The sequence below is a fragment of the Hydra vulgaris genome, chromosome 06 (genome assembly GCF_038396675.1).
Source record: "Hydra vulgaris chromosome 06, alternate assembly HydraT2T_AEP".
Lineage (NCBI taxonomy): Eukaryota > Metazoa > Cnidaria > Hydrozoa > Anthoathecata > Hydridae > Hydra > Hydra vulgaris.
The window spans coordinates 41,610,311-41,638,187 of record NC_088925.1 but is presented as its reverse complement, the minus strand read 5'-3'; the positions used below and the strand labels follow the sequence as shown (position 1 = coordinate 41,638,187).

Sequence of the window (27,877 nt, the reverse complement as noted above, 5' to 3'; positions counted from 1 at the left end):
TGTATTTAACCAGGTTTAAATATTTAAGCGAAGAAAATTCGGCACGAAAAAATTTCAACTTTATTTCCTTTTGTGTCTACTGCGGATAAAAACCTAGATACCCTGTTGCGAAAGGATCAACTCTAAAATTTTAACAATTGACTTGCGCGAGTCTAAAAAGTAATGTAAAAATCTGTATGAGCAGCTGGTGGTCTTTTGATAAGATTTTATAAAGTGAGTTTTTTAAATGAGATTAGGCAAAATAATTTACTTTTATTAAATATAGAGAAGCTTTGATGCAAAGTATAATGTCAAATATAATAAAGCATCACGTTGAACCTGAGAAGCCTATAGTTTACGAGCCTCCGGATCTTCTAGGAAGAAAACATGTGGAAAAAAGTGAGTACTTTATTGTATTTTTTTGTATATAAAGATTTTTTAGCAAACACGGAGTGAAGATGATTCTAGAGCTTATTATAATACTAAAGAATTAGTATTATAATAAGCTCTAATATTATTATTTTATGTAATGTAAATACATGTAGTACATATAAATTATATGTCATGTTAATATCATGTCATATCATGTCAAAATGTATGTTAAAATATATTATAATGTGTTTGTAATACATAAAAACTTTTTAAAGTTACCTAGAAATGTTCTCATATATTGTATTATTTTATCTTTGCAGTTACTGGAGAATTTAGATATAGAGAAGATGAATGTTTAGCTGATAAACTTCAGAGTGAAGAGTGTAAGTGGTTTTTATTTTTCATGTTGTTGTTGTTGTTGTTGTTGTTGTTGTTGTTGTTGTTGTTATTATTATTATTATTGTTATTATTGTTATTATTATTATTATTATTGTTATTGTTATTATTGTTATTAGTATTATCATCATTGTTGTTTTTGTTGTTGTTATTATTGTAGTTGTTTTTGTCATTCTTCTTACTATTGTTACTATTTTTTTTTCTTTTTTATGATTGTTATTATTATTATTGTATTGATTATTAGCGGAAAGTGAAGATCTTGTTTTTGTTGTTGCTTTATTGTCTTTAACACACATTTTTATAATAGCCTAAATTATTCTTTAATAATGTTTAGTTTCAAAATAAGCGTCTAACCTAAGTATGTGCTTAACCCAAAATAAACTTTCTAAGAAGATCTTTTTACTTTAACTTTTTTTATTTTAAATGTACTTATTGACCTTAACAAAAACATCCCTTTTGGTGTTTTCTTGCTTACAAAATAAATTATGCAAATAAAATAATAATACTAATAATACCAAAAGCACGAACAACAATTATAATAATAATAATATAATGATGACTATAATAGTTATAAGCATAACAGTATTTTGTAGCAATAAATTAATAATCAATATGGGTTGCTCATACAGAAGTCTGATTAAGTGATTGGCACTAATAAGCATTAAAACAATGTTGAAATAATGTCAATTAATGTTGATTAACGTTGTTTTAATGTTGGATCGACGTTGTGTGCCCACTGGGTTCCTAAATCATTACCAAATCAACTTTGAAAAAGAAAATTTATATCCCAATATATGGATCAATTAGTTACAATAAAAATGGATCCCATAGTTAAAACATGGTTGAAATAAAGTAAAAATATGATAAAATAATAAAATATGATAAAATAAAGTTAAAATATGGATCCCATAGTTACAATAAAAATGGAACATTAAATTAAATAAATAAAGTAGCAGTAAAGTCAAAATTTAAATATTTTTACATCATAATGTTTTTACAAGGATTGACTAAACAGGGTAAAGCTTTAAAATTTTGTTATAAAATGGTAGTTAAACTATTAAAGAGCTTTTAAAAATGTTGCAACTATTAAAGTGATCTTATCAGTGATCATGACGGCGAAGGGAGGGGGGGCCATGGCTCCCCCCACTTTTTTCAAAAAATTTTTCTCCTAGTTTTGAAAAAGTCTTTCTATTATATAAGATCTTTGAATTTGCCTTCATTATGCAAGAAAATATTAATTTCATTGAATTGATGTAAAAAAATAACTTTTTTCAGAATCTTTTAAAGCCTTTAAAAAAAGATTTTATTCTTTAAAAAACATTCTTTTTTACAAAAAATTTTTAGCAGAGCATTCTATTTTTAAAAAAAAGATTATATTTAAAAAAAAGAAGACTATTTGGATTTATTTATTTTTAACATCAACCAAAGAGAAAAGTATTGAGGTGAAATTAAGATTTCATCTATTTCTATAAGTGATGAGTCAAAACAAGCAGAATTCAATAACTTATTTTTTTGAGTCTAATGAAAATCAGTCAGCCTATTTTGAGTCTAATGAAAATCAGTCAGCCTATTTTGAGTCATATGAAAATCAGTCAGCCATACAATGAAAATCAGCCTAATGAAAATCAGTTTTTGAGTCTAATGAAAATCAGCATGCACAAAATCAAGACAAATTGTTGAAGATTAAAATTTATCTTCGCAAATATATCAAATGCTCAAATGGATAAAATATCAAAATGAAATAGATGAAATATCAAAAGCACTAACTGATGAAATGAAAATAATTGTTAAGCCTTTCCATCCTCCAGGGTATTATATTTTCACAAAATTGAAAAGTGGACATAAGCTGGGTTTATGCCAAATGCTCTGGTTAAAAAAGTTTTCATGGCTTCATTATAATAAAAAGTAGTTATTATTATTTTTTGCCTCTTATATTTAGTTGTTACTTTTGTTACGAAATTATTTTGAAGAAACAACTTTTATTTAAAAAACTAATAACTCAATTATATTCTTTTATCAGATTCCACTTGTCATCAAGCCTCTTCCATCTATCACTTGGTTGTTCCTCTTTGTAACAACGTTAAAGAAATGATTGATTGTCATATCACCCAAAAGAGACAAGTTGAACGCAAATATTTACTAAACATTATCAAATGCCTAAGATATCTTGCACGCCAAGGAATTTCATTGCAAGGGCTCAATTATAATGACAATCTTACTCAACGATTCGTGAATTAAAATTTTTTCTCGTTACGGCTGATGAAGGAATAGATGTTGGTAATATTGAACAATTATAATTTTGCATATGACCTGTTAATAGCGATTTAGATGTCTCAGAAGATTTTATCGGATTTTATGAATTTGCTAATATCAAAAGTGAGAACATTGTTAATACAATTAAGGACATTCTGTTAAGGTGTCATTTAAATTTAGTCAATTGCTGTGGCCAAATGTATGATGGAGCAAGCAATATGATGGGAAGCAGAAGTGTCTTAGCATGAATTATTGCAGAACAACCAAAAGCTTTAGCAACTCATTGTCAAGGGCACTCTCTTAGTCTGGCAATTAAATCATTAATAAAAGATTGTGCAATATTTTATGATGTTATGGAAACTGTGGGGAAATATGCGTATTAGTTAAATGTTGGGAAGCATTATGGAGAATATTGAGGAAGAATTTGAGGAATCTCCATGTTCCTTTAACCAATGCTTGATAAGCTTTGTGTAAGAAGGTGGACCATTGGGTTAAATTGTTTTAAAAAGATACTGGATACTGGAGCTACAAAGCCTTGATAGAGAGATGGTAGCAATCATTAGCAGAAAGTTTGAATTTTGATACAAGATCAAGATGATGTTGTTTACTAAAATTATAATATTCAGCAAATATCTCTAATAAACGATGTTGTTTACTAAAATTAAAATTTTTTTATTTTTATTTTTAGTAAACAACATCATTTATTAGACATTTTGTAATTTCTTAATTTTTTAATTAAAAATTAAAAAATTGTAAAATGTCATTTCGATAGAAGAACAGAAACGTTATAGTTATAAATGGTTTAGCTAAACTAGAAAAAAAGTTCACACTGTTTACATAAAAATAAAAAAAATTCAGAATATACAATAAGGTGATCAACGTCTTTTTTGAATATTTATTATATTTAAAAGAATGTTTATTATATTTTGATGTAAAAATGTTGACCAATAATTTTATTTAGTTCTCGCGCTCTATAAAAAAAACATTGTTTTTTAGCTTCCTATAAAATTTATAGGAATGTCATATAATTGATAATAAATGCTTACAAATAGTATTGATTCAAAAGAAAAAAAATTCTACTATGACGTCGTTTACTCTTTGGAAATAAACACGCTTAAATAAATTATAAAGTCTATAAATTGCGGTGTATATTTTAAAGACTTTAAGAGATTAGATAACATGGAGTCAGCGAGCTCCGAGTAAAACAACAAAGTTTGTTTTTCTTGGTATACCTTTATTATTTTGTTTTACATAAAAAAATTCTGTCCAAACATTTCTTTTTATCATTCTTTTTAATATGAACATAACTTGTCTTGGCACTTTGGGATCCCTTAAAGAGAGATTTTCTATGCCTCTCAACTATTGTGGTCAATTTTAAAGAGGATTTTTTTGTTTTATAAAATATAATGACACGAGGTTTTGAAAATTAGTTTATAAAATTGTTTTCAGAGATTGCTGAAGACCTTAGTAGTGTTTAAAAAAAAAATCTTTTTAAGAATGTCAACATTTGTCTCAAAAGAAGCAAGATTATAAAAATACCAAAATATAATCACTTTATATAAAAAATATTTTTTTGATTTTATTATATAAAACTCTTTTTAGAAAAATTAAAAAGGGCAATTCCATTTGAAAACATTTATTTTATCATAAAATGCAACTCTAAGTCTTTAGTTTTGCTGATTTTTACACCACTCAAAGACTAAGTTAAAAACATCCACAAAATTTCATCATCTTATTCCAACCAGTTTCAAAGATATAACTATTTTAACTTTGCCTTAAACCATCAAAAATCTGCTATTTAAAATATGATTTTGTTTTTCGTTTCTGTTCTGTGTGCAATAGAAAGCTAAAAATATGTACACGGGGACTATTCAAGACCGTTTTCAACAGTGCCAACTGTATTTGGGCGCCGCCCAAATTCAAAATTGGGGACCTATTCATTTTTTTACTGTAAATATGGTTTTGTTCGCAAAAATACGCAGTTAGATTAGCATTGCTAAATGTCAACTCTAAATCCGAGGGTTGAACATATATATATATATATATATATATATATATATATATATATATATATATATATATATATATATATGTTATTATTATTATTATTATTATTATTATTATTATTATTAATATTATAATACTATTATTATTATTACTAGCTGTGATGACCCGTAAAATACGGGCCTTAGTAAATTTATTCCACATCGACTTCTATACTTATGAAGGACTTTGAAAATAATTCAATATTTTTTAGTAAGGAGTTGAAAAATAACTATATACATATAGAAAAACTTTGCTTATCGTTTACTTTTTAAGCTATGAAAAAAAAATTATAGTTAACTTTAAAAAACTTTAAACGTTACGGTAGCCATTGCATAAATCGCTGATTGGATGTTAGCACCTGTTTAGATAATATTTAGAATACCCGCTTGAAATGTGTTAAATAATTGCCATCAGTATTAAAAGTTTCAGCTGGCTGGACCCCGCAAAAATACTGGTCTTTATAAGTCTATTCCACACAGACCTTTCATCAATAAACACCTGAACATCTTCATTATTTTTTGGAGCATAATCTAAAAACTGATCTAAAGTAGGCAAATTATAATCAGCTAAAGTTTTACGACTTTGATTAATTATAGATTCAATTTGACGAAGGGCTGCCTGTTCAGCAAATACAACAGGCATTGAATGGTGTATGAAATCCTCTATCATATAATCTTTAAATGTATTCCAAAGATGTCAAGGATCATCAGGTTCACATAGAGTCAATATGATGGAAAACAGCTGCTTCAGTTAATATATTTGTCCATTTAATGTCATCTTGCAATAAACCTAATTCATAACATGCTTCACAAAATGTATTAAAAACAGTACCATGAACCGTACTCAAATTCTCAAAAGACATTGCACTTTTTACATGCAAAAGTAACAATCTAAGAAAAAATATTTCGCAAGTTGAATTGACTTTACACATTCGAAAATCATCTTATCACTAATAATGATTAGTTTCATCTCGCCTAGCTTCATTTCTTTTTGGCAACAATTTATTTCTTTTTGCCTAGCTTTATTTCTCTCATTTTGGCGACGATTTATTTCTTCTAATTTTAGCTCTCTAGTTACTTGACATAATGAAGAAATTATGTTGAGTTTGATAAAACTTGATTTAATTAATTTTTAATCTAAAATGGACAAACATAATATGTGCACATAATTATCAATATAAACTCTATAAAACTATTTATATATTTTCTAATGAAAACTCATTAACTAAAGTCTAAACTAAACTGGTTGAAAACAGAAAAAAGCATTAAAGTTAAACATAAGTTTAAATACTAAGTATTTTATTTTAAGTAATAAAACAAAATATTTTTGAAACAAATTAAAATTTCAAAATATTTTTGAAACAAATTTAAAAAAGTTATAATAATTTTAACAATCATTTTATGTTAATAATATATAATATAATAAAGAGTAAAATTATTTACAAATAAAAAATGACATGCCAACTATTTCAAATAAAACTTGTCAAACATGTTACATCATATATTCACATGTGGCTATCTTTAATGAATACTTTTTTATAATAAAAATTTAAAGTGAATAATATAAACAATGTGTATAGAGCAAATACTATGCATATGAAACAAACAAATAGAATGAGAAAAAATGCTTGATTAATTACAAAATGTTTACTATCAAGAAATCAAAAACTATATAAAACAATTAAAAATTAAAAAAATATATAGTATTAACAATTAACATAAAAGTATAAAAAAATATGTGAAACATACATTATTAAGAAAATTTATAGACTTTATAATTTATATAAAGTTTATGAAAAACTAAACTTTCTTTTAAAAGTTTATTAAAAATTAAACTTTAGTAACTTTAAAAACATCTTAAAAAATTAAAAAACGCATACTTTGTTCTAGTATATTTAATATTTTGTATAAAAGTATATTCAATAGTTATATCATTTATAATAATGATAATAGAAGATTCAAAGACATTTCAAGAAATACAAAAAACTTAACGCGTGCACATCTACAATGTCTTGTGCATCATCAGTTTTTAGCATTCAAGTTGACTCTTCCAATCTCATACGGAGTATGATACTGTTTTGATGCTTATCTAAATTATGTCATTGTTGCGCACTCGGTTTAGAATGTTTACCAGGAACATAATAAAATAGCTATAACACTTTAAATTTCCTTATTTCCTTAAAATTAGTTAATTTTAACTTTTTGTTATTTTTAAAATTAATACATTTCATAAAATGATACTTTTTAAATATAAAAGTAAAACTTTTAATGCTTATATAAAAAATTGTTTAAACCCCCTTACTGTGTTTAAAAAAAAGTTTAGGTAACCTCATGGTAAGTTCAAATCATCAGGTTGCTTTTTTTCAAAAATTTTTGTTTAAAATGCAAACCATAACAAATTTATAGCTCTCTTTTTAAAAGTCCTTTATTTTGTATTTTAGAGTAATAAAAAAAAAAAAAAAAATTGAAAGCTCCAACTCGAGGTTTTGAACCTCAGCTCTCTGCTTCAGAATGTTAACGTGCTAACTGCTCATCCACAAAGGTTTATACTCTACAGAAATTTTAAAATTATTTAATATACAAAAGACTTAATAAAACGTAATCAACCACTTGAGATCAAAACTAAGGATATCTTGTCGCAATGCAAGTAAAACTGTAAAACTTGATATTACACAATAGAATATTTAAAATTACATAATAAAAAATACATTTGGATACACTTTCATTCAAAGATATTCGCATACACTTTTGTTCATGTATTCTTTTAAAACAAAGTGCTGCGATTCTTTCTCGCTGTTACCTTGCTTTCGATGGTTGCTAAGAGTTCTGTGTCAAACACGCTCGACATTCTTATTATTATTGTTATTGTTATAATTTTTATTATTATATACCATGCTGATTTAGGGAGCTGTGAGGGCTTCAGTACATACATCAAATGATATAGAAAGAACATGCAAAGGAGTTGCTGCTTCATTGACTGAGGGTTTGAATTAAGGCTGCAATAATTTTTTCTATAATTCCTTATTAGTTTATTAAGTTTTTTGTTTTTTATAGTCAACAAATACTTTGAAAGTAACAAATCAGCTCGGAAACTTGGGAAAATGGACATCAATACAGCAAAAGCTATATTTTTAAAAGAAGTAGAGGAGTCTGGGTTGCTAACATCCTCACAAATAAAAGAACTGTAAAATTAGTTTTTAATTTATTCTTGTTTTATTAAAAAGTTTTATTTTTTTCCTATTTTATTTATACAGAAATTTTTTCAAAACTCTTTTTTTAAAATTTTAAATGGTAAAATGAGTATTTTTTTAAAAAGTAAAAATTACTTTATTTTTTGCAGATGTAGTAATGACAGTTTGTTTGCTGAAGAGTTAACTAGAAGGATTGAAATGGAGGTTGTTACATTGAAAGAATTTTAGACAGTATGGTCAAACAGTTTATTTTTAGCAAACCTTTAATTATTTTGTACTTAAATATGATAAATCTTTGACTTCAATTTAAAGTAATTTAGTAGAAACAAAACTAAAATAAAAATAATATACGCATTACAAATATTACCATTAAGATTTTTTTTTTTAATTTTTTAAAGGCTATAATACTGTTCCTTTTTCGTTTAAACTTTTTGACTTTTTTAAAATCCTAATAGTCCTTTTCATAGTTCACTTTTAAGTGAACTATGTGTCTTAAATGCTACGTACTATTAAGAACTATGTAGACTTATGTGTCAAGACAACTTGCTTATCTATAATATATTATAGAAGAATAAATCAAGTTACCATCTTTTACCATTAATGCTAGCAGTATTCATTACTAAGATCATAGCACAAATGATGTTGTTGCTTGACTAATGATTAACTAGCAGTAAAGTTTGTCTTAGACTAAACCTAAAAAAGATTTTTTTTTGTTTTTTCAGCTTGAATAGAAAGTCAATAGTTTAGGTTCAAATCCGTTTAGTGAACTGAATTATTTGGTTGGATTCAAATTAAAGTTTGTGACACTATTGATAGCCTACAGATCATTAAGTTCAAATTATTTCAAATAATCCTTGATAAACAAAAGCAACAACAGGGTGGTCAGCCGTCCTTGAAAATCATGAAAACCTGAAAAAGTCCTGGAATTTCAGAAGTCCTGGAAAAACACCCCTTTTAGCAATTATTCCTGGAAATCCTGGAAAACAAAATATTAAACTATTTCAGAAAAAACTTTTTCCTGAAATAGTTTAATATTTTGTTATCATATTTTCATCTTTTACAGAGTTGTTATTAATTTTGTGTAGGTTTATATTGAGTTTAATAATTCTGTATTTTCTGTAATTAAAAATTAAATTTTGTTTAAAGTTACTGTCAGTATTATTAAAACCTACTCATTATTTTGTTATTTTTCATTTTTTCATAAATCAAAATATTTTGTTTTTTTCTTGTAGAGAAAACATCAATATATCCTTTAAAAACCCCAAATCTTCCTTGAAAAGTACATAAAATATCCTGGAATTTTGAATAAGCTATTGGCTGCCCATCCGTAAAAAAACGCAATTAAATATTATAAAATAATTTCTTGAATATTAATAAAATTATTTGTTTAATTTTTGACAATCGGTTTTGATCAAAAAAATTTGTTGGCATTAAATTTTAAAAAAAAGTCATATTTTTTCAAAATTTAGATTATATTTACCCTATATAATGTTTCAGATGAAACCAAAACTGAAGTTTTGCTTTTACCAAATAAAGACTGGAATCATAACAGAACCAAGTTTCTTTTTCTTTACTTATTTATTTATTTTTTCAAATGGAATTAATTCATCAAGTTTTACTCACTATCACTGGGATTAATTCTACATTTTAAATTATTTTGAGAAAAAAGTTCCTCCATTATCTCTTTATCACGTATATGTTGCCAATTCTTCTTTTTATCAAAAATTATTAAGTAGTTTTCAATACAAAAAATAAACAAACATTTATGTATTCTTTGTTTAATAGTAAAAACAAGTATCAGTCTATTTATACAAAAAATGCTAAACAATCATATTCAAAATTAATATTATTTTTTTAAATTAGGTTTTAGCAATTTCCGTAAATGTTGTGCATAGATTAATTAAATATAGCTTTATAGGGCTATTTCATTTTTAGCATTAAGAATTAACAGGCATTTTTTTTCAAATTATTATGTTGATTTTTTTACTGTTTAATGTTGTATAAAGGTAAAATATAGTTGATTTTATTTTTGTAGCATCCTTTTATTACCCTGTAATTTTAACAGTGCCACAGTAAATCTGTTTGACCATATTGTTGAATTTGACTTTTGACTTGAATTTGAATTTGACATTGACAAACTTATTTAAAAAAAACTTTCAAATTTTTTTGAAATTGTCTTATTAAATGAGAAATAAAATTTATAAGTATTCAATTTTTTTTTAATATATTGTTGAATATGCTCAAATACATTGTTTGTTAATAATAGATGGATTTAGAAGCCGAAAGAAAAATAGTGAGAGAAATGCAAGATGAGGTAAATTTAACTTTTTGATCAGGTAGTTTTATAAAAAAAAAATTTTAAAAGATGCTTAAAAACAAAAGTTCTTTATATAAGGTCAGGTAAATTTTTAGTTAGTAGGTATTTGTGGTATCATTAGTTAGTTGCCATTGGAAACCTAGTTAGACATTTGTGGTATCTAATTCATTTTCTAGAGTTTCTTTTTTTTCATTTTATAGAGCTTTTTTTTGTATTAAGTTCCATCATCATTAACCACATTAATTTAATTTGTTTATCACTACTTTCATGTCTAGCAAATAATTTTTCATAATTAGTTTTTGCAATTTTTTTGTTTACTAAACCTTGAACCATTGTTCAAAGTTGTATTGGAATTCATCTTTGGTAAAGATAACTATGGTGGGGAACATAGTTAAGGGCTTGCTTTTTTTAACACATTCCTAGGGAAACTTTACAATTTTTTTTTTAACTTTTACAATTTTTTTATTTATATACATTAAATTTTTTTTCTTTGTAATTCACCTCACCTCCCCAAGGCCGAGAAGGCGATGAGGAGGCTACTTGTGGTTATAACTCTTTCAACTCTATAACACGAACCTTGTCAAACAAGGCTGCTGTGTGGAAAAATAAGTTGAGCGCGGTACTACCAGGAATGTGTTATGAATCGAACTTGGAACTTCTCGCTTATGAAGCGAGCGCTCTACCACTTTACCACTACCGCATAAATAATCTAAAAACTCCAATTAGCACAAAATATAAACAATAACATAGGCAAAATTGAAAAATTTAATTTAAAACAAAATTATAAAAGTCAATTATATTGTTTTAACTTTTTTACACAACAATATTTTCTTACCTTTTTTTTTTTTTTCATTCTAATTCACTCCCAACAAGCAACCACTATTAAGTTGGGAATTACTAGAAAACAAAGAATAGAGTTAAAGAGCAAGGAAATAGTTGACAGAAGACTTGAAAAGTTGTAGGTTGTATGAGTCATGAATACATGAAGATGGGAGAGAGTTCCAAAGGGTTGAAGTGCGAAGAAAAAAACTAGTTGAATAAAAGTTCTTAGAGCATGCAGGGACAGATACAGTAAAAGAATGTGACTTAGTTGAAGAACGAGTCAAGCCAGAATGAGTTTGGTTGATGAAACTAAAAATGATCAGCGATCCTTCGTTCAGTGATCATAGTATTTATAGAAAAGATAAAAAAGATCCAAATTTATAATGATAAGAGAGAGGCCTAAGCTTGGCAGATAAAGCAGGTCTAACTACATTTACAATGCATTTATAGACTTTGTCTAGAAGAGAAAGAGCATCATTAGAAGAACCAGCCTAAATATAATGACAGTATTCCATACAGGGATGAATAAATGATTTACAAAGGTAAAGAAAGGGATCAGGAGTAAGAAAATGGCGAGCACAATAAAGAAAGGCAATCTAAGCAGATGGTATTGTAGCAGCAATTGATTTTATGTATGGTTTCCATGAGAGGTCAGTAGTGAACAATAATCCAAGAAGATGTAAAGAGGACTCATTTACAGGGTAGCCTCTCATCAATATAGGAATGTGGACAGTTTTGCGATATTTGTTTGCAATAAATGAGTTTTGTTGGAGTTAAAATTTGCATGCCACTGCAAGCCCCTTTTACATATGTTATACCCAATCTGATACAGTAGTGAGCTCAGATTCATAATCGGCTGCCATTTTAAGTGATCGAAAAGAAAAGACTTTTTTTTAAGACGCTAGTATAAAGTTCAAGGTAAACCAGAGAGCTATTAGGTTTAATGGAGTGTCACCTGGGATTTTTTTACTGATAAAATATTGCATTCATTATACTAACATGATTTAATATCATATTTAAAATTAGTTTCACTTGCTAAGAATAAAAAAAATGAAATTCTGAACCCTCTCCCCCAATTAAAAAATGAGGGTTTGTTAATTTTACATAGCTTTAACTCCTAAATACTTAAGCATTTTTTAATGAAATTTAAAATCTATTGATTATTTTTGATTTAGTTTACGTCAGTACAAAATTTTTTCTTGAAAAACTATTTAACAAAGGTGAGCATCGGTTGTTTAAATTTTTGGATTTTGTTTGTTCCCTTAAAAAAAATTTGCTCTAATTCTATGCACGGTGTCTGCCAATATTTTAAGGTGGATTTCCCTAATTTTTCCCTGATATTGCCCTGATTCACTACCTGTTTTCCCGGATTTGATTTAAGTTACCCAAACTCAACTTCACAAAAATTAGACTTAAATTGTTTTAGAAAAATGCTCTTCAATTGCAAAAATATAAACATTAAATCAACCCACATATAAAGTATAAACAGAAGTTTAAAAGACTATAATAATAAAAAATATCTTTAAAATTATAGAAATTTAAATAAAATTTTATAATTTCAAATATATTATTTATTAAATAAAATATATTTCGAATAAAATTTTATATTACATGTACAATACAAAACTTTTTTACAGTTACATAAGTTTGATTAGGAACTATTTTCCCTGATTTCTCCCAGATTTTTCCAAAATTTAACCTGATTTGCTTAATTACTGATTTTCTTATAGATATTCCCGAATTCCCTGACTTTTCACTGATTTCCCTGATCTGGCAGACATCCTGCTATGACAGCTTTCTAAGACAGCTTTATTTAACTATATAATGATATTGAAAATTTTTACCAAGTATGATTTTTATGTAAAATCAAGTATTATAATCTTTTAATTCTAAAATCAACAACAGCGGTTTTCAATCTATCTCCATAATCTTTATGATCTATACTGAGTTTATATCATTGCTATGTAAGCTTGAACTTTAAGCTTCACCACACTGTTCTGCATACTTCGATAAGTCACATCCTTTATGCTTTACATATAGAAAAACATGGCGACCTATAATGCGGATTTTCCATGAAACTGTTAGTGTCTTTCCAAGTGAAGAAACTTTTTCTTTTGGGCATAGAAATGGGTTTAGACAATAATATTTTGTGTTCTGAGTCAGAATCGAGATTTCTTCCAAAACAAGCTTCTTTTACAGATTTAAAAGTTCTTAAGTTTTGCACTACAGAAAGTACATAAGGCACTTTAAGTTGCACTTCAAGTTGATGTGAATCAAGCCTTCAACTTAAAGTGCAACTTAAAGTCAAGCTATCCCATCCAACTCCATGATATCCTCTTTTAATTATATAGTGTTTATTTAACCACAACTCCAAACCAACCCACCCAGTTAAAAGAAAGCAGAGCAACTATATTTTCTAGCAAAGTTTTTTATTTGTGTTAAGATATACAAGACGTTTGTTTACAATATAATTAAATTCATTCATGGAAGATCTGATAGATCCATTTTTATATATACTTCATAAGGGGAATCAAGATCGACAATATTTCTAAGAGTTCCTATATCAAATGTATATTCGCCACTACACCACAAGCAAGCTTTACCTGCATATAGTGAAAGACCAAGTAATACATTAGCACATTTAAGATCAAAAGCAAATTAATAATTTAAATCTTCAATATTAAGTTTCTCAAGCACTAATGTAAGGTTTCCTCAAGCACTAATCTAAGGTTTTCAATGGCTATAATAAGAACTTTTTGAATTCTGCTATTTTTAAATTTATTTTCAGATTCTTTTTCTTCTTCAAAACCAACAATTTTTAGGAATCCTCTTCCACCATCTAAAGAAACTCTTACAAAACCTAAACATGGATTTATACCTCTTTAATAATATGCCGGATTAAATCAGAGAGATTTTTAACATATACTTAATCTCTTATGATAGCTTCATTCTGATTAGAAACAAATTCAACTTGCTCGACGCTATAAAATTGATCTTATATATATACTTTAAGATTTTTATGTTATACTTTAAGATTATCTAGTTTTTGAACTATATTTTCTTCCACTGTCTCTTCCATTTAATCCAGTTTTAATTGCAGAACAAAGTTTTTTCTGTATTGTCAGAAAGTTCAAGGGAGACTTGCAGTTCCATGACTGTTTGAAGAGAAAGTTATTTTTTACTTCTGTTATGGTTTAAATTAGGAGTTTCAACTTAAATAGAGATATGTGTTCCTCGTATTTTTAGTTTGAAAACTAACTGTCCCTTTTTTTATACATTTGTTCTCCATCTTTTTTTTAATTATAGCACTGGCTATTAGTTTGGCGTATTCTCCTAATTGTAAACAGTGGCCAAGTTGTCTACTGCAGTAGCTTGTGCACACTGATAAGAAATGTCTCCTCCAGTAACAAAAAAACAAAACAAATACTGCATACATTTTCAGATAATTTTGGTTCAGTAAATGTTGGAATACTGATACCCAAACATGGATCTGAAGATTTTTGTTGGTCCAATCAATCTAAAGCATTTCAGACTATAATCAAACATTTCAGACTACAAATTTCTACTACAACTTAACAATTATTATGCAAAGAGGTTTGAAATAATTTATTTTAGTTATGTTATATATCTAAATATATATTATATATATTCATTTGTTGTATTTACTGCTACCAGTTACATTAACAGGAATTAAGGACCACCCACATATGATAATTTTTAAATGCATAATTTTTCAATGTAAAAATGTAAAAAAGTTTAAGTTTTTTATATAACATTAAAGTATTATTTATTTAACCAATAAAACGTTTTGTGTTTAAATGTATACTGTTTCAATGTTATGTAAAGAAGTTTAAAATTTTTTGTGGATGTACTATATGGATAGTCCTTTATTATTTATAATTTACTAAAGTATTATTATTTTATGTTTAATACTAATACTTTAGTAAATTATAAATATTATAAAGTATTAGTATATGAAATACCTTAACTTGAACTACCCTTGATTCTCTATATTATTTTTCAACCAAACACACTGCACAAACCGAATTATAAAAGAAACTGTTTCCAGACGTATTTGATATTTTTATTTAATGAATATTATTTTATAGGCAAAAAGTAACGTCCAGTAAGATAAGCATTCATTCAATTTTCATTAACAGAAAAGCGCTCTGATGTTTTATTTTATTGAAATATTTCAATTTGTAGTCTAGTATACTAAATTTACAACAGTAACTTTTTTTAAGCGAGTTTAAAATTTAGTTTAAATGATTATCTGGCAAATTAAAGATTTCTTCTACATAAAATTTAGAATGCAATTTTTACTAACTCATTTGTTCATTTTATTTAAAAATTGATTTGACAATTAAACTGTCTTTGCAAATGAAACTAATTTTAATTATAATTAAATCGTGTTACTATAACGATAACAATAATTTATCAGTGAAAAAATCCCAGGTAACACTCCTTCAAACCTAATATGTTCTCTGGTCTACAGTGAGTTGAGTCATTAGCAAATAGAATCATTTATACAAATAAAGTCAAGTATAGAACCTTGAAGCACCCCAAAAGTAACTGGAACTGCAGAAGAATTTTATCCTTTGAGGATAACTTTAATAAAGCGGCTAGAGTAAAATAATTTAATAATTTCAAAAACTTTTTGAAGTACACCATATGAAGCAAGCTTATGGAGAAGACCAGCATCATAAACTTTATCAAAAGTTTTAAATATGTCAAGAACAATAGCTCTTGCCTCGCCGCCTCTATTTAATGCACAATAAAATCTTTCAGTCACAGCAGTTAGCAAATCAGCTATAGAACGAAAAGATCGAAAACCGTATTGATTGTCTGACAGTAAGTTATTAGACTCAAGATAGAATGTTAGAAATTTGTTGATCAAGGACTCAAAGACCTTGTTAATAACAAATAAAATACTAATCGAACAATAGTTAGAGGGGTCAGAATATTCAGAGTTGTTAAAATTGGAACCACAGATGCCATTTTCCAGCTAGTAGTAAAACGAGATTCAATCAAGCACTTGTTAAATAGTTTAGAGAGAATTAAAGAGAGTTCTGGAAAACAATTTTGTAAGACTATAACAGGAATGTTGTCTGGACCACAAGTCGTAGAAGAGTTGTAATTGAGACATGATTTTGTAATTGAGTACATGATTTGTACAAGTAATTGAGACATGATTTTGGCATCGGAAGCTGGAGCGATTTGAATGTCTAACAATGGGTTAACATGTTTAACTGGAATGGAAGGAAGAGTACAGCCATAAGATTCTAGAATCAAATTTGAATAAAAGTTCTTTGTAAGTAGTTCAGCCTTGTCCGTGGGAGAGGTATTAAGATAAGTCCAATCAATTAGAGATTGTTAGAACTACCTTTGTTAATGATGCTGTTGAAGATTTTCCAAAAGTCTTTTCAAAAGTTAAACTTTTGCATAAGAAAAATAAAATCTCATTTCTGAAACTTTGTAAAATTATCCTAAAAGTAAGAAATACATTTTATAAATACATTTTGTAACTATCATGTATGAAATGACATTAACAGAACTTTGCTTTATTCTTATATGATTTGTAACACCATATCACGTTTTTTATTTTACACCATATCATGTTTTTTTTGACACCATATCATATTTTATTTGACACCATAACATGTTTTTTAACACCGTGTTAGGTTTTTTAAACACCATATCATGTTTTTTTGACACCATATCATGTTTTTTTAACACCATATCATATTTTGTGTTTAATGTCAAGCATTGTTTGAATTATTTGATTTCCAAATAATATTGTTATCATGAAAATTTGTATTTCTGCTTTTGTTTTTTACTTAAAGTTAAAAATATTGCAAAAGTTCTAGAAAGTTTAAAATAGTTCTACTATTTTAGCTAATTATCTATCATTTTTTTAATAGCTTGCAGTGCAGACAGTTTTTTTACCGGTTCCATGCTTTTCATCTTATTAATACTTCCTCTTTGCTACATTAATACTTGGTCCCATTTTTTTTAGCTATTGTTTTTTATTGAATTTTTGTAAAGATTTTTTTTAAATTTAACTGGGATTTTTCATTATTTGTCGTGTGTATTTTTATTATTTGAAATCATTGGTTACTGCCATAGGAGTTTGCTCGTTATTTACAAATAAAAGAGAAAAAAAAGCTGGAAGAAAAAAAGAAAATAATGTTGCAAAAAAAATTAGCTGAAAAAAGGCAATTGCAACTGTTGCATCAAGAAAGTGAAGGTATTAATAGTTAAATATCTATGTTGTATACATAAAGGTGTTGATAATTATATATTTATTTACATTATGAGGAAGATATATGTCTGTTTGTCTAAAATTCCCCAATTAGTCATTAAATTTGTTTCAAATCACTGCATTCTTAGATATAACTCTTCTTTGCCAAATGCAAACTTTGGATTTGGCTAAGTTAAAGCCTTGCCTAAATAAAAAATTGCTCCTAATGAAAATCTTTTTAAGCAACTTTTTGGTTTAATGGATGGTCTCAATCTGTGCTTATATCTGCTTATCGTGTTTATTGCCTCAGCCACTTTATCTGCAACACAGTAGTCCTCCATTCTACGACCAATAAAGTTTTATAAAACTGTCTTTAAAGGGCAGCTGGTATAGATCTGCATGATACAGCTCACTATGGCATCTTTCCAAGTAATGAACATCTTGATGCTGTATAGCTCAGCACACTCAAAAATATCTTGCAAACCAGACCATCCAACCACACCTAGTTTACATAAGAACAATTATTTACATTTCATGTTTAAGCTCAACACCTGATCTGTAAATTTGTCAACATACTTTAACACATCTATAAAAATTTATTTGTTATCTATGTAATGTTTAAACCTGGTGCTAATTTTATGTTATCTGAAAATTTTTCAATCATGTGCCTATTGGTAATGAATTCGGATCGCCACTCATTATAATTATGAGTGGCGATTCAAATTTATTTATAAGTATTATAATTACTTATAAATAAAAAAAATGTGTGCAGGCAACACACTAAACAATCACATGTTCCATGGGTTATTGGGTTATCAACCAGTAGAAAATCTTACATCCTCTTTATACATTAAAATTATGTGTAATTTAATAATTATTATCTAAAATGTGGCTATTTGTCATGTTCTCAGATTATGTGTAAATTAATCATTTGCAGCACACAAAGTCAATGTTTGCTGGCCACCAAACTCACCCTTTAATCTCCAATACATTGTCTCTTGTTAAGTCCAGCAATGTTAAGTCTGCCAATGTTCAGCAATTATGATTTTGGAGTGTAATCACTGTCATTCTGGTTTACACCTTTTACAACAAGGTGAGAAAATTAATTCCTCAAATTATTTAGTAATCTTGAAGAACAATGTATCTAACAAGTTTTAAATTGGAAAGTTTGGTATTTTCATGAAACTTTCTAATTTAATCGGGCAACATTGAGCAATTTGCCATCAGGCAAAAACTGTCAAGACATGGCTTAAAGATACAGAAGGCAAAGTTTTGGAAATAGAATCATTACTGAAATCCAAGAAAATTCATTGAGGACTTTTTGGTAAGATATTTATTTGGTGATAAAAGGAAAATTAAAATTTTTACGATTAAACTATATTTGTGGGCTGGGTTCTAATTGCCGTATTTGGACATTTTGACAAATTAGTGTTTTTTGATAAATATTATAAAAAAATTTTTTCATACATTTATCAACAATGTATTTTTTAATAATATTTATCAAAAAATTTAATTTTTAGATAACAGCTAAAAGAGTAATTTATTAGATATACATAAAGAAAATAACATTCAAAAATATAATTCATTTGGGGGTCTGGTTCCTACAGTTTATTGATAAGAGGGTTATTACCTGAAAACAAGTAATTGGTTGAATTTGGATTTAAAATAATGGTAGCATATGGTTGTAATAAAATTGTAGCAATGGTAGTAATAAAATGGTATTCAAAAATGTGTGCCAGATTTTCCAGCAAATATACAATGTTACAGTCTTAAAAGGGAATTAACAAAGGTTAATTGAATTACTAAAAGTTAGTTGCCCCCCTTCCCCTTTTGATTGGTACTTTTTTAATGATGCTCACAGTTTGTATCAAGGTATCTTGACACAAGCTAGTTGTAATTATAATTGTTAATAATTATGATTAGTAATAATTTTAATTAGTAATAATTATAATTAATAATAATTAAAATTAGTAATAGTTATAAACTAATTATAATTATAGTTAGTAATAATTATAATATAACTTTCTCAAAAAAATATTTTTTTATCTATTTCCACCTCTGGGCCAACTTTGTTTTTATAAATATTTTTATTTTACTAGTTAAAAAAATCTTCACATAATAATGTTTTGATTCAAACATATTCAAACAAAATTCTTTATATAAGGAAGTTATACCTTTGATATAAACATGTATTCCAACAAAATTCTTCACATGTGTGCAGTTATGTTTTTTTGTAAACCAGTTATCTCAATGCTTATCAAAACTGTTTTACAAAAAGTTTTGTAAATTTATGTTATTTTTGATTTAAGTATATTTTTCTAATGCTACCTCTTTTTCTCTTTTTTTTTTTGCATAGCAGCAACTAATAGCTATTTACCCGAACCAATCAATCATTTAGAAGAATCAGAAGGACTTACTGATGAGGTTTTTATAAATAAATGATAAATGATGGTAATGATGATGATGATGATGATAATGATGATGATGATGATGATGATGATGATGATGATGATGATGATGATGATGATGATGATGATGATGATGATGATGATGATGATGATGATGATGATGATGATGATGATGATGATGATGATGATGATGATGATGATGATGATGATGATGACGACAACAATGGTGATAACAATGATGATAATGGTGGTGGTGGTGGTGGTGGTGACAGTTGTAGTGTTTTGAAAATTGCTAATAAGTATTTACTTTTGTATTTTTTAGAATAAAAAGAAAATTGAAGAAAATGACAGAGTGAGCTATTTAGATTAGTATCATAAATCTCATTAAATAAAATATATAATTTAATGAAATTCTTATCTATTGAGAATTATTTTTATTTTACTGTTTAAGTTCAAAAAACAGTTTTTTTTAGTGGATTGCTATACGACTACAGAATGAAGAGGCATTAGAATACAAGCGAGCCAAAGCTGAGAGGTTAAGGCGTAAAAGAGAATGCCATGTAAATAAAGATGGAGTAAATTTAAATGTAAGAAATTTTCCACTATTGTTATAATACTATATTTTTATAGTATGGCACTATAATCAATGTTTTAATCTTTTTTTTATTTTTTTTTTTCATTTTTGCAGGTTCAATTTTTTTTTTTTTTAAAGTTTTTTTCCCATAAAAATTTCTTGAACTTGCCTTTGATTAACAACTGAATATTGCATCTTTTGTTTCTTTATCTATTTTAAAACCAAATTGTGTTACCTAGTCAAGCAATTTTATTCCTTGAAATGAACCATATTTTAGTATTTTACATTCTTTATAAAATCTTTACCATCCAAATTACCTTCATTTATAATTGATATTTTACAATTTATCATTAAAAAGGTCTAAAATCCACTGAACATCCGCATACTGAGCAACACCAGGACAAGAGTCACTCTGGTCCTAGTCTGTAAATCAGGTTTACATTAGGAAAGGAGTCTAGTAAAAATTTGGTTCAACTCTTCCATAATTCATATTTAAAAGCAATTGTCTGTAAGAATCAGCCAATTTGAAAATAAAATATTAAAAGAAAAAATTAACTGAATGTCATCAATTCCATTCATTTCACATATTTGCTTTGTATAATAGGTGCAATGAAATATACAAAATTTTGTTCAAAATATTTGTTGTATGGTAGGTTGCCAAATTATAAGGGACACTTTACTTTTTAAGTAATTTTAAAGTTTAAATGATTTTTGCGAGCAAATAAATTGTTTTTAAATAATTTTTTTTGTGTATTTTGGTTACTAATGTAACTATAATTGTTTTTAAACTGTGGCAATTGCGTCAGTCCACCCTATCTGTCAAAAAATTAGGTTATTATTCAATTAGCTGTCAATTGTTGAAAAGTGTGGTTTATTATTTATTTTTGGAACATATTTTTGCAAGTTTTTTGAGTTCAACTAGTTATAGTTAATAATTTATTATTGTTGCTAATTTTAAATGCATAATTCCTGGGTTGTAATTATTCTCACCTCTTGTTGATTTTTTAAGTATGGGCAAGTCTCCAGACTTAACCTCTAGAAAAAATAGGGAAGTAAAAACCTTACTTCTTCATTCTACACATTCTCAGAGAGATAGCAGCAATTGCAAGTGTTTCAAAGTCAGTAGTGAGCCAAATTAAAAGAAAAATTGATACAAATGTGACTCTAGAACCAGACTGAGTCCGCAAAAGTGGCAGAAAAAGGATCACTACTCCACGTTGTGACCATAAATTGAGACATCTGTCTTAAAAACAAAAAAAAGGTGTGGCTTAACTAGCTACGATGATAATCAATGAAGGAATTAACGTCTCCAAAAGGATGGTTCAGAGAAGGTTGGCTGAAGAGAGTTTAATGGGTTGTCATTTAACCAAAAAGCTAAGTTTAACTGAAGCCATGAAAAAAAAAGCGACTGGAATGGGCTAGAAAACACCAGCATATGACTATTGAAGACTGGAGTTGAGTAAATATAGTTTGTAATATTGTAAAAAACCAGAAAAATTTAAAGTTAATAATTTAAAATATCTTTGAAATGTTTTACAGCTCTGCTTCTTGGATGAATCAACATTTCAAATTTTGATAGATAAAGTTCATTTGTTCGACGACGTCCAGGAGAAAAATTCCACCAGGACTGACTTTTGGAAAAGTTTAAACATCCTGTGAGTGTAATGGTGTGGTCTATGATCTCAGCCAAGGGTATGGGCTGCCTTTACATTGTGGAAGGGATCATGAGGCAGGACCAGTACAAATGAGAACTGGAAAACAGTCTCCTGTCTCAGGTCCACGAATGGTTCCCTGGTAATGAAGAGTATACGTTCATGCATGACTCAGCACTGTGCCATAAAGCTAGAAATGTTACAGCATTCCTAACTTAAAAAAATGCGTGTTTTGCCATGGCCAGGGAATTCACTTGACATAAACCCCATAGAAAATCAATGGGAGTTCACAAAACTCCAATTTGCCAAAGAAATCATCACTAACAAGCAGCAATTGATAGAAACCCTTATAAGAGAGTGGCATAGCAACCCCAGTCTCCAACACATTGCAAAAGTCTGCATAGAAAGCATGCTCCGACGCCTGAAATCAGTTGTAACAAAGGGTGGCATCACAAAATATTAAGATTATTACCTTATTTGTTATGTTTAAACTTTTTATAAAAAAATAAATTGCTATGAATAAGTAATTATCTTGTTTTAAATTCTAAATAAAGCTCTCTAACAATAAAAACAAAAAAATAACCACAAGATACGTATTTATTCATTAAAGTAGTTTTTACTTTAATCACTAAAAATGTAAAATGTTACTAATAATAAAATAATATAAAAAATATAAAAGTGCAGGCTACCATTATTGAAAAAACTTACATGCAATCCTAATTACCTCCCTAAAATAATTTGAAAATGATAAATTCCTGATTTTTTTTTCATATTCTTACAATATATTATCATTTATTTATTTTATACTAAGTTTAGATTGATAACTTTGTTGTTATATATTCTGAAATTACTTTATAACATTATATAAAAACTAGTTTATAAGTAGTCGAATGAATTAAACAAAAAAATTTTTATTTATTTGTTATCAAGAAGTATTCCTTTTAAAATAACTTCAAAGTTGACTTTAGATACAATGAAATATAATCTTCGCTTTATTAAAATAGAAAATATTGAAAATGAAAATCTTTAAAAGTGGTCGAAAAATAAATCGGTCGAAAACGAAAGCGTCATAAATCGGTTGAAAATGTTAAAGAACTATAATCGGTTGAAAACAATTTAGGCCTCAGTAGGTTATCTGAAAATTAGTTTCACTTTTTACTAGATGTTCTTTTTGTAGAACAATTTCGAACAAGATCGAGATTTTTTTAGGCCCAACTATCTGACACGAAAGTTAGTATTCCTACCAGAAACCAATTATTAGAGGTTACAACATCTAAAAATAGAGGGAGAATTAAGTTAGGAAGAGTACCATCACCTGGAACAACAAAGAAATGTAAAAGTTCCAGGGTTGTTATTGGACAAGGATCGCCCCACCCTTGCCCTCTCACAAAGAGATGAGAAAATTTAACAGAAGAACTTGACAAAGATAGGGCGAACTTTTTATTCTTGATTCAATATTTTAAACTTAAGATTAAGAAGTTCATATCTAATATTTGAAATAAATAGCTAAAAACATGGATGTAAATTTTTTTTTATGCTCAAGTATTGAAAAGATAATTTGAAGAGGAGGGAACTAAAATAAAGATTGCAGCCAAAGGTAAAGCACTTGCCGTTAAACAAGCTCTGCAAAAGCGCTTTTTCCAGTACCAATACACACATAACTTTTTATCTTCATATGAAACTAAGCCTAATTTCAATTAGTTTTCATTTCATTCATTATTTTTAAAATGCACTTTTAAATCTTTAAAATCATTTGAAATATTTCAAGGTAATTTATAATATAAATTTCCTTGAAATAATAATTTATTTCCCCAATAGCGTGTTATAAAAAGCAATTTAAATATGATATCCTCTGTATCTTTAAAAATTGCATGCAAATTTTTTTTTTTATAATTTTATAATGTGATTTTTTCAAAGAGTATTTTAATAAAGAGTACAAAATATTTTTACCTTAATACCTTTAAACGATGCGCCTATTATACAAAGTCAATATGTAACAGGAATTGTCCTTTTCCGGAAATTACCGGAATTCCAGATATTTTTCTCAATTTTTAGTTTTACCGGATATCCAAAACATTTTTATACATACAAGTTTAGGCATATATTTTTGTAATATATTTCTTTTTTAAGCTTTTTCACTCATCACTCATACAAAACTAAGAAAAGTTTGGAAAAAAATTAGAAACAACGCAATTAAAAGGAAAATATATTCCGAATATTTTACCTAAACAATTTTCCGGATTTTTAAAACATGGTCTGAATGATCTATGTATGACCTACAACTCGTAGAAAATGCTATTCATCTTACAGTTACTGTAATACCTTGGTGTAACATTACGGTTTTGCGGCGCAACTTGTTTTCGTAAATAGTAACTAATACTAAAAAAAACTTATTATTACTGACTAAGTTTAATTATTTTGTTAGTAATAAGTTATTACATACAAATAAGTGTTAAATAATAAAACTATATTCTAAAATTTAAGGATTTTATTCCATGAAATTATTTAAAGAAATCTATACATATGTATTTAAAGTTGTTAGTATAAATACTAGGCCGTCTGAATAAAAATGAGCAATTGCTTTTACTTAGTAATTAGTCAGCTTACGTGAATAAAAACTTAAACAAAATTTCTGAAGTTTTTTATTCACGTAAAGCTGACCATTACTGAGTAAAAGCAATCGCTCATTTTTATTCACCCGGCCTACTAATTTATACTTAGACTAAACGTCTAGCGAGTCAAACTGCTTTTAAATGCCGTTAAAATAGTCGCATTTTGAGGCACGTTTTCGTTTCAATTCAAAAAGCGCGTTTCAAAATTAATAATATTTTCTATTAAATAAAATAAAAATAATTTTTTTAAACCTTTTAAATTTTGAATCACATGAATGAGCTCGTGAATCATTAATAATGCCTGGCCTTTCGTTTATCATAGTTAAAATAAATCTTTTATTTAAACTTTATCTAACAAACATTCAATTTTTAATGATGAAACGTGGAAATTTTTTTATAAAAGAAGAATTATTGTAAATTAAGTTTAAAACATTTTAAGCACTGAGTTGAAGAACTGATTGAAGAAAACTAACTGATTAGACAAAAACAATTTATTATCTTTTTACTTTTTTTAATTTACTTTTTTTTTAACATTTATTACTAAACGATTTCTTATTATTCGTATTTTAAAATCTTGGTCTATTATGTTGTTTTTTTTCATGTTTTTTTTTACTGCTATTGAGATATGCTACAGAAAATAGTTAAGATAAAGTTCATTTATATTTCCCAAAATTTGGTGTTTTACAGGTAATAAAATGTTTACTGAAAAAAGTTGGCAACGCAAAATTGTCGGATAAATGTCGTTTTATTTAGTAAAATTATTACAAAAAAAAGCAAAATGCTAAAATATATAACACGCATGGGATTTCAGTTATTGGCGGCGCCTCTGATTTGTAACAATGCATTAAACGTTTATCTGTTTATGTGTGAATTGAGACGATATTTCATTATCCATTATGTATTTAAATGTATAAATGCATGTCTTAATTGTTAAACGGCTTTTAAATGTAGTCTTCTACTTCTCTCTTTTTCTTATTATTATTATTACAATTTTATTATTATTATTACTTTTTTGTTAAAAAATTGGTGTTGTTTTTTATTCATAGATACAGTGAATAAGGATGATACTTTTAATCTAGCGTAATATTAATAGTAATATAAAAAGAATGGAGGAGAGCGCGCCCCCTTCCCTCCCCGTTAACATTTATTTGTAAACTCCGGATTTTTTCCGGATATTAAATAAAATTTTCCGGATTTTTTCCGGATATTTAAGGAAAAAAATTTTCTGGTTTATTTAAAGTATGGCCAGGATAATCTATGATGTAATAATGGACGAATGTTGACATTCAGTATTTTCAACCGTCTGATTCTTACAGACAATTGCTCTTAAATAAGAAAATTTTGCGATATAAACCATCTTCACCCATACAATTATGGAATTATGAACGTTTAACAATGAATAAATTATATATATGTATATATATATATATATGTATGTATTTAGGATAATACATACAACAGCAAAGTTTTACAAAGCAATACAGAGTCAAATCAACCAATAGTTAATGATAGCTATAATAACTCTAAAGTTCATAATTTGGGTCGAGGTGATCGAGACCAATTAGAACAGCAAGATGAACACATATACTTAAAAGCTGTTGACGCTTGTGAGCACTCGAAGGAATCGTTTTGTCAAGATATGGATCGATTACCAAATGATAATGACTTAAATTCTAAAAATTCCCAGAGAAAGTTCAACCAGTTGTGTAATAAGTTAGATAAAGCTTCATTCGTTCCAGTTAGTTGTGACGATCCGGTGAATCACCAGGCAACATCCAACCAATTAAAATTCTCTTCACTTTCAACTTCAGTTTCTCACTCGATATACGATCCAAATAATCCTATACCTGTTAGAAATGTAAAAAGATCTTCCATTAAATGTGAAAAAAATAAAAAAAAGTGGTTTTCAACAAAATAAAAGCAAAGATCTACCTTCTGAATTTTTAAAATATTTTTATGAGTATTTAATAATATAATCTTTATTTATATAAATCAATCTTGTTAATATCAATGTTATTTAAAATTTTATTTTTATTTTTTATACTAATTTTAATTTTTTTATTGTGTTTAAATTAATAAATAGATATGTTTATGATGTTTTTAATTTTTAGTTAAATTGCTATATAATCAAAACTATATTTTTAAGTCTCTCTTTTCAATAATAATGAGTTACATCATAAATGTGTATTTTTTTAAACCATACTTTTCAGGGGCGGGTGCAGTTTTTTAGTTTACCTCGACAAAAAAAAAAAAAAAAAGCACCAAACGCCGTGTTGTAAGTGACGCAACTACGCCCGTTGGGCAAAAAAAAAATTATAGGGGAGGGGAGAGAGGAAAAGTAACATTTTTTGCAATTGCAGAGTATTATTACCCATACTTTATTATTACCCATATCTTAGTCTTACTTGTCTTCGTGCGAATATGATTCAAAATTAAGTTAACTAGTCGTAAGTTTGTTTTTAACATTTTAACTAAAACGATCCTTAAATATGGTAAAAAGTAGGAAACAAATAAGCACATTGCCTGACTCGTTTATTTTATGCCAGTTTTCAGTAAACAGAAAGTTTTTATAATTATAAAAAAAAGAATAAACAAGTATTACGCTAGCTTTGCTTCAAATTGGTAAAACACTGCTGTTATGTTTTGAATTAACAAAACAATTTCAAATCTTTTCAGGACATTTTCAATCACATTTCAAGCTATGCTTTAATGTTAAAATTCAAAAAGCGCTTTATGTTGTACCCTACTTATCGTGATTTAACTTATATTTTTCGTATACTAATACTTTTTTAAGATTATTTTAGTTAAATTCTGATACAGCAGCGCACATTTGCAACCAATCAAATAACTGTTGCAGATGTTGCAATGTAGAGTTTACACTGCAAAGTTTATTTTTAACCGAATTGCTACTTTTAGTACCGAGGAACCAATACACTTTTCAAATTTTCTCGTTTCCTGCAAAGTATGATTCACATTAGGAAACTTTGTAAATTAATTTTTTCATCCTCTGCAAGC

At 27.2% G+C, this 27,877-nt stretch overlaps 1 protein-coding gene across 2 annotated transcripts; it reads left to right on the top strand.

Annotated features, from left to right (window-relative positions):
• The first annotated feature begins 92 nt into the window (after window positions 1-92).
• Window positions 93-26,957, top strand: LOC100213914 (uncharacterized). 2 transcript variants are annotated; one of them, XM_065800161.1, is made up of 10 exons: window positions 93-378; window positions 672-734; window positions 8,100-8,229; window positions 8,386-8,440; window positions 10,503-10,550; window positions 17,502-17,622; window positions 19,976-20,040; window positions 20,347-20,376; window positions 20,498-20,611; window positions 26,307-26,957. In XM_065800161.1, the coding sequence occupies exons 1-10, from the start codon at window positions 276-278 to the stop codon at window positions 26,778-26,780; spliced, it is 1,203 nt and encodes a 400-aa protein (XP_065656233.1). In that variant the 5' UTR covers window positions 93-275; the 3' UTR covers window positions 26,781-26,957. The 2 variants fall into 2 exon arrangements, with proteins under 2 accessions (XP_065656233.1, XP_065656232.1); XM_065800160.1 differs by having other exon boundaries at window positions 19,973-20,040.
• The last annotated feature ends 920 nt before the right edge of the window (window positions 26,958-27,877 follow it).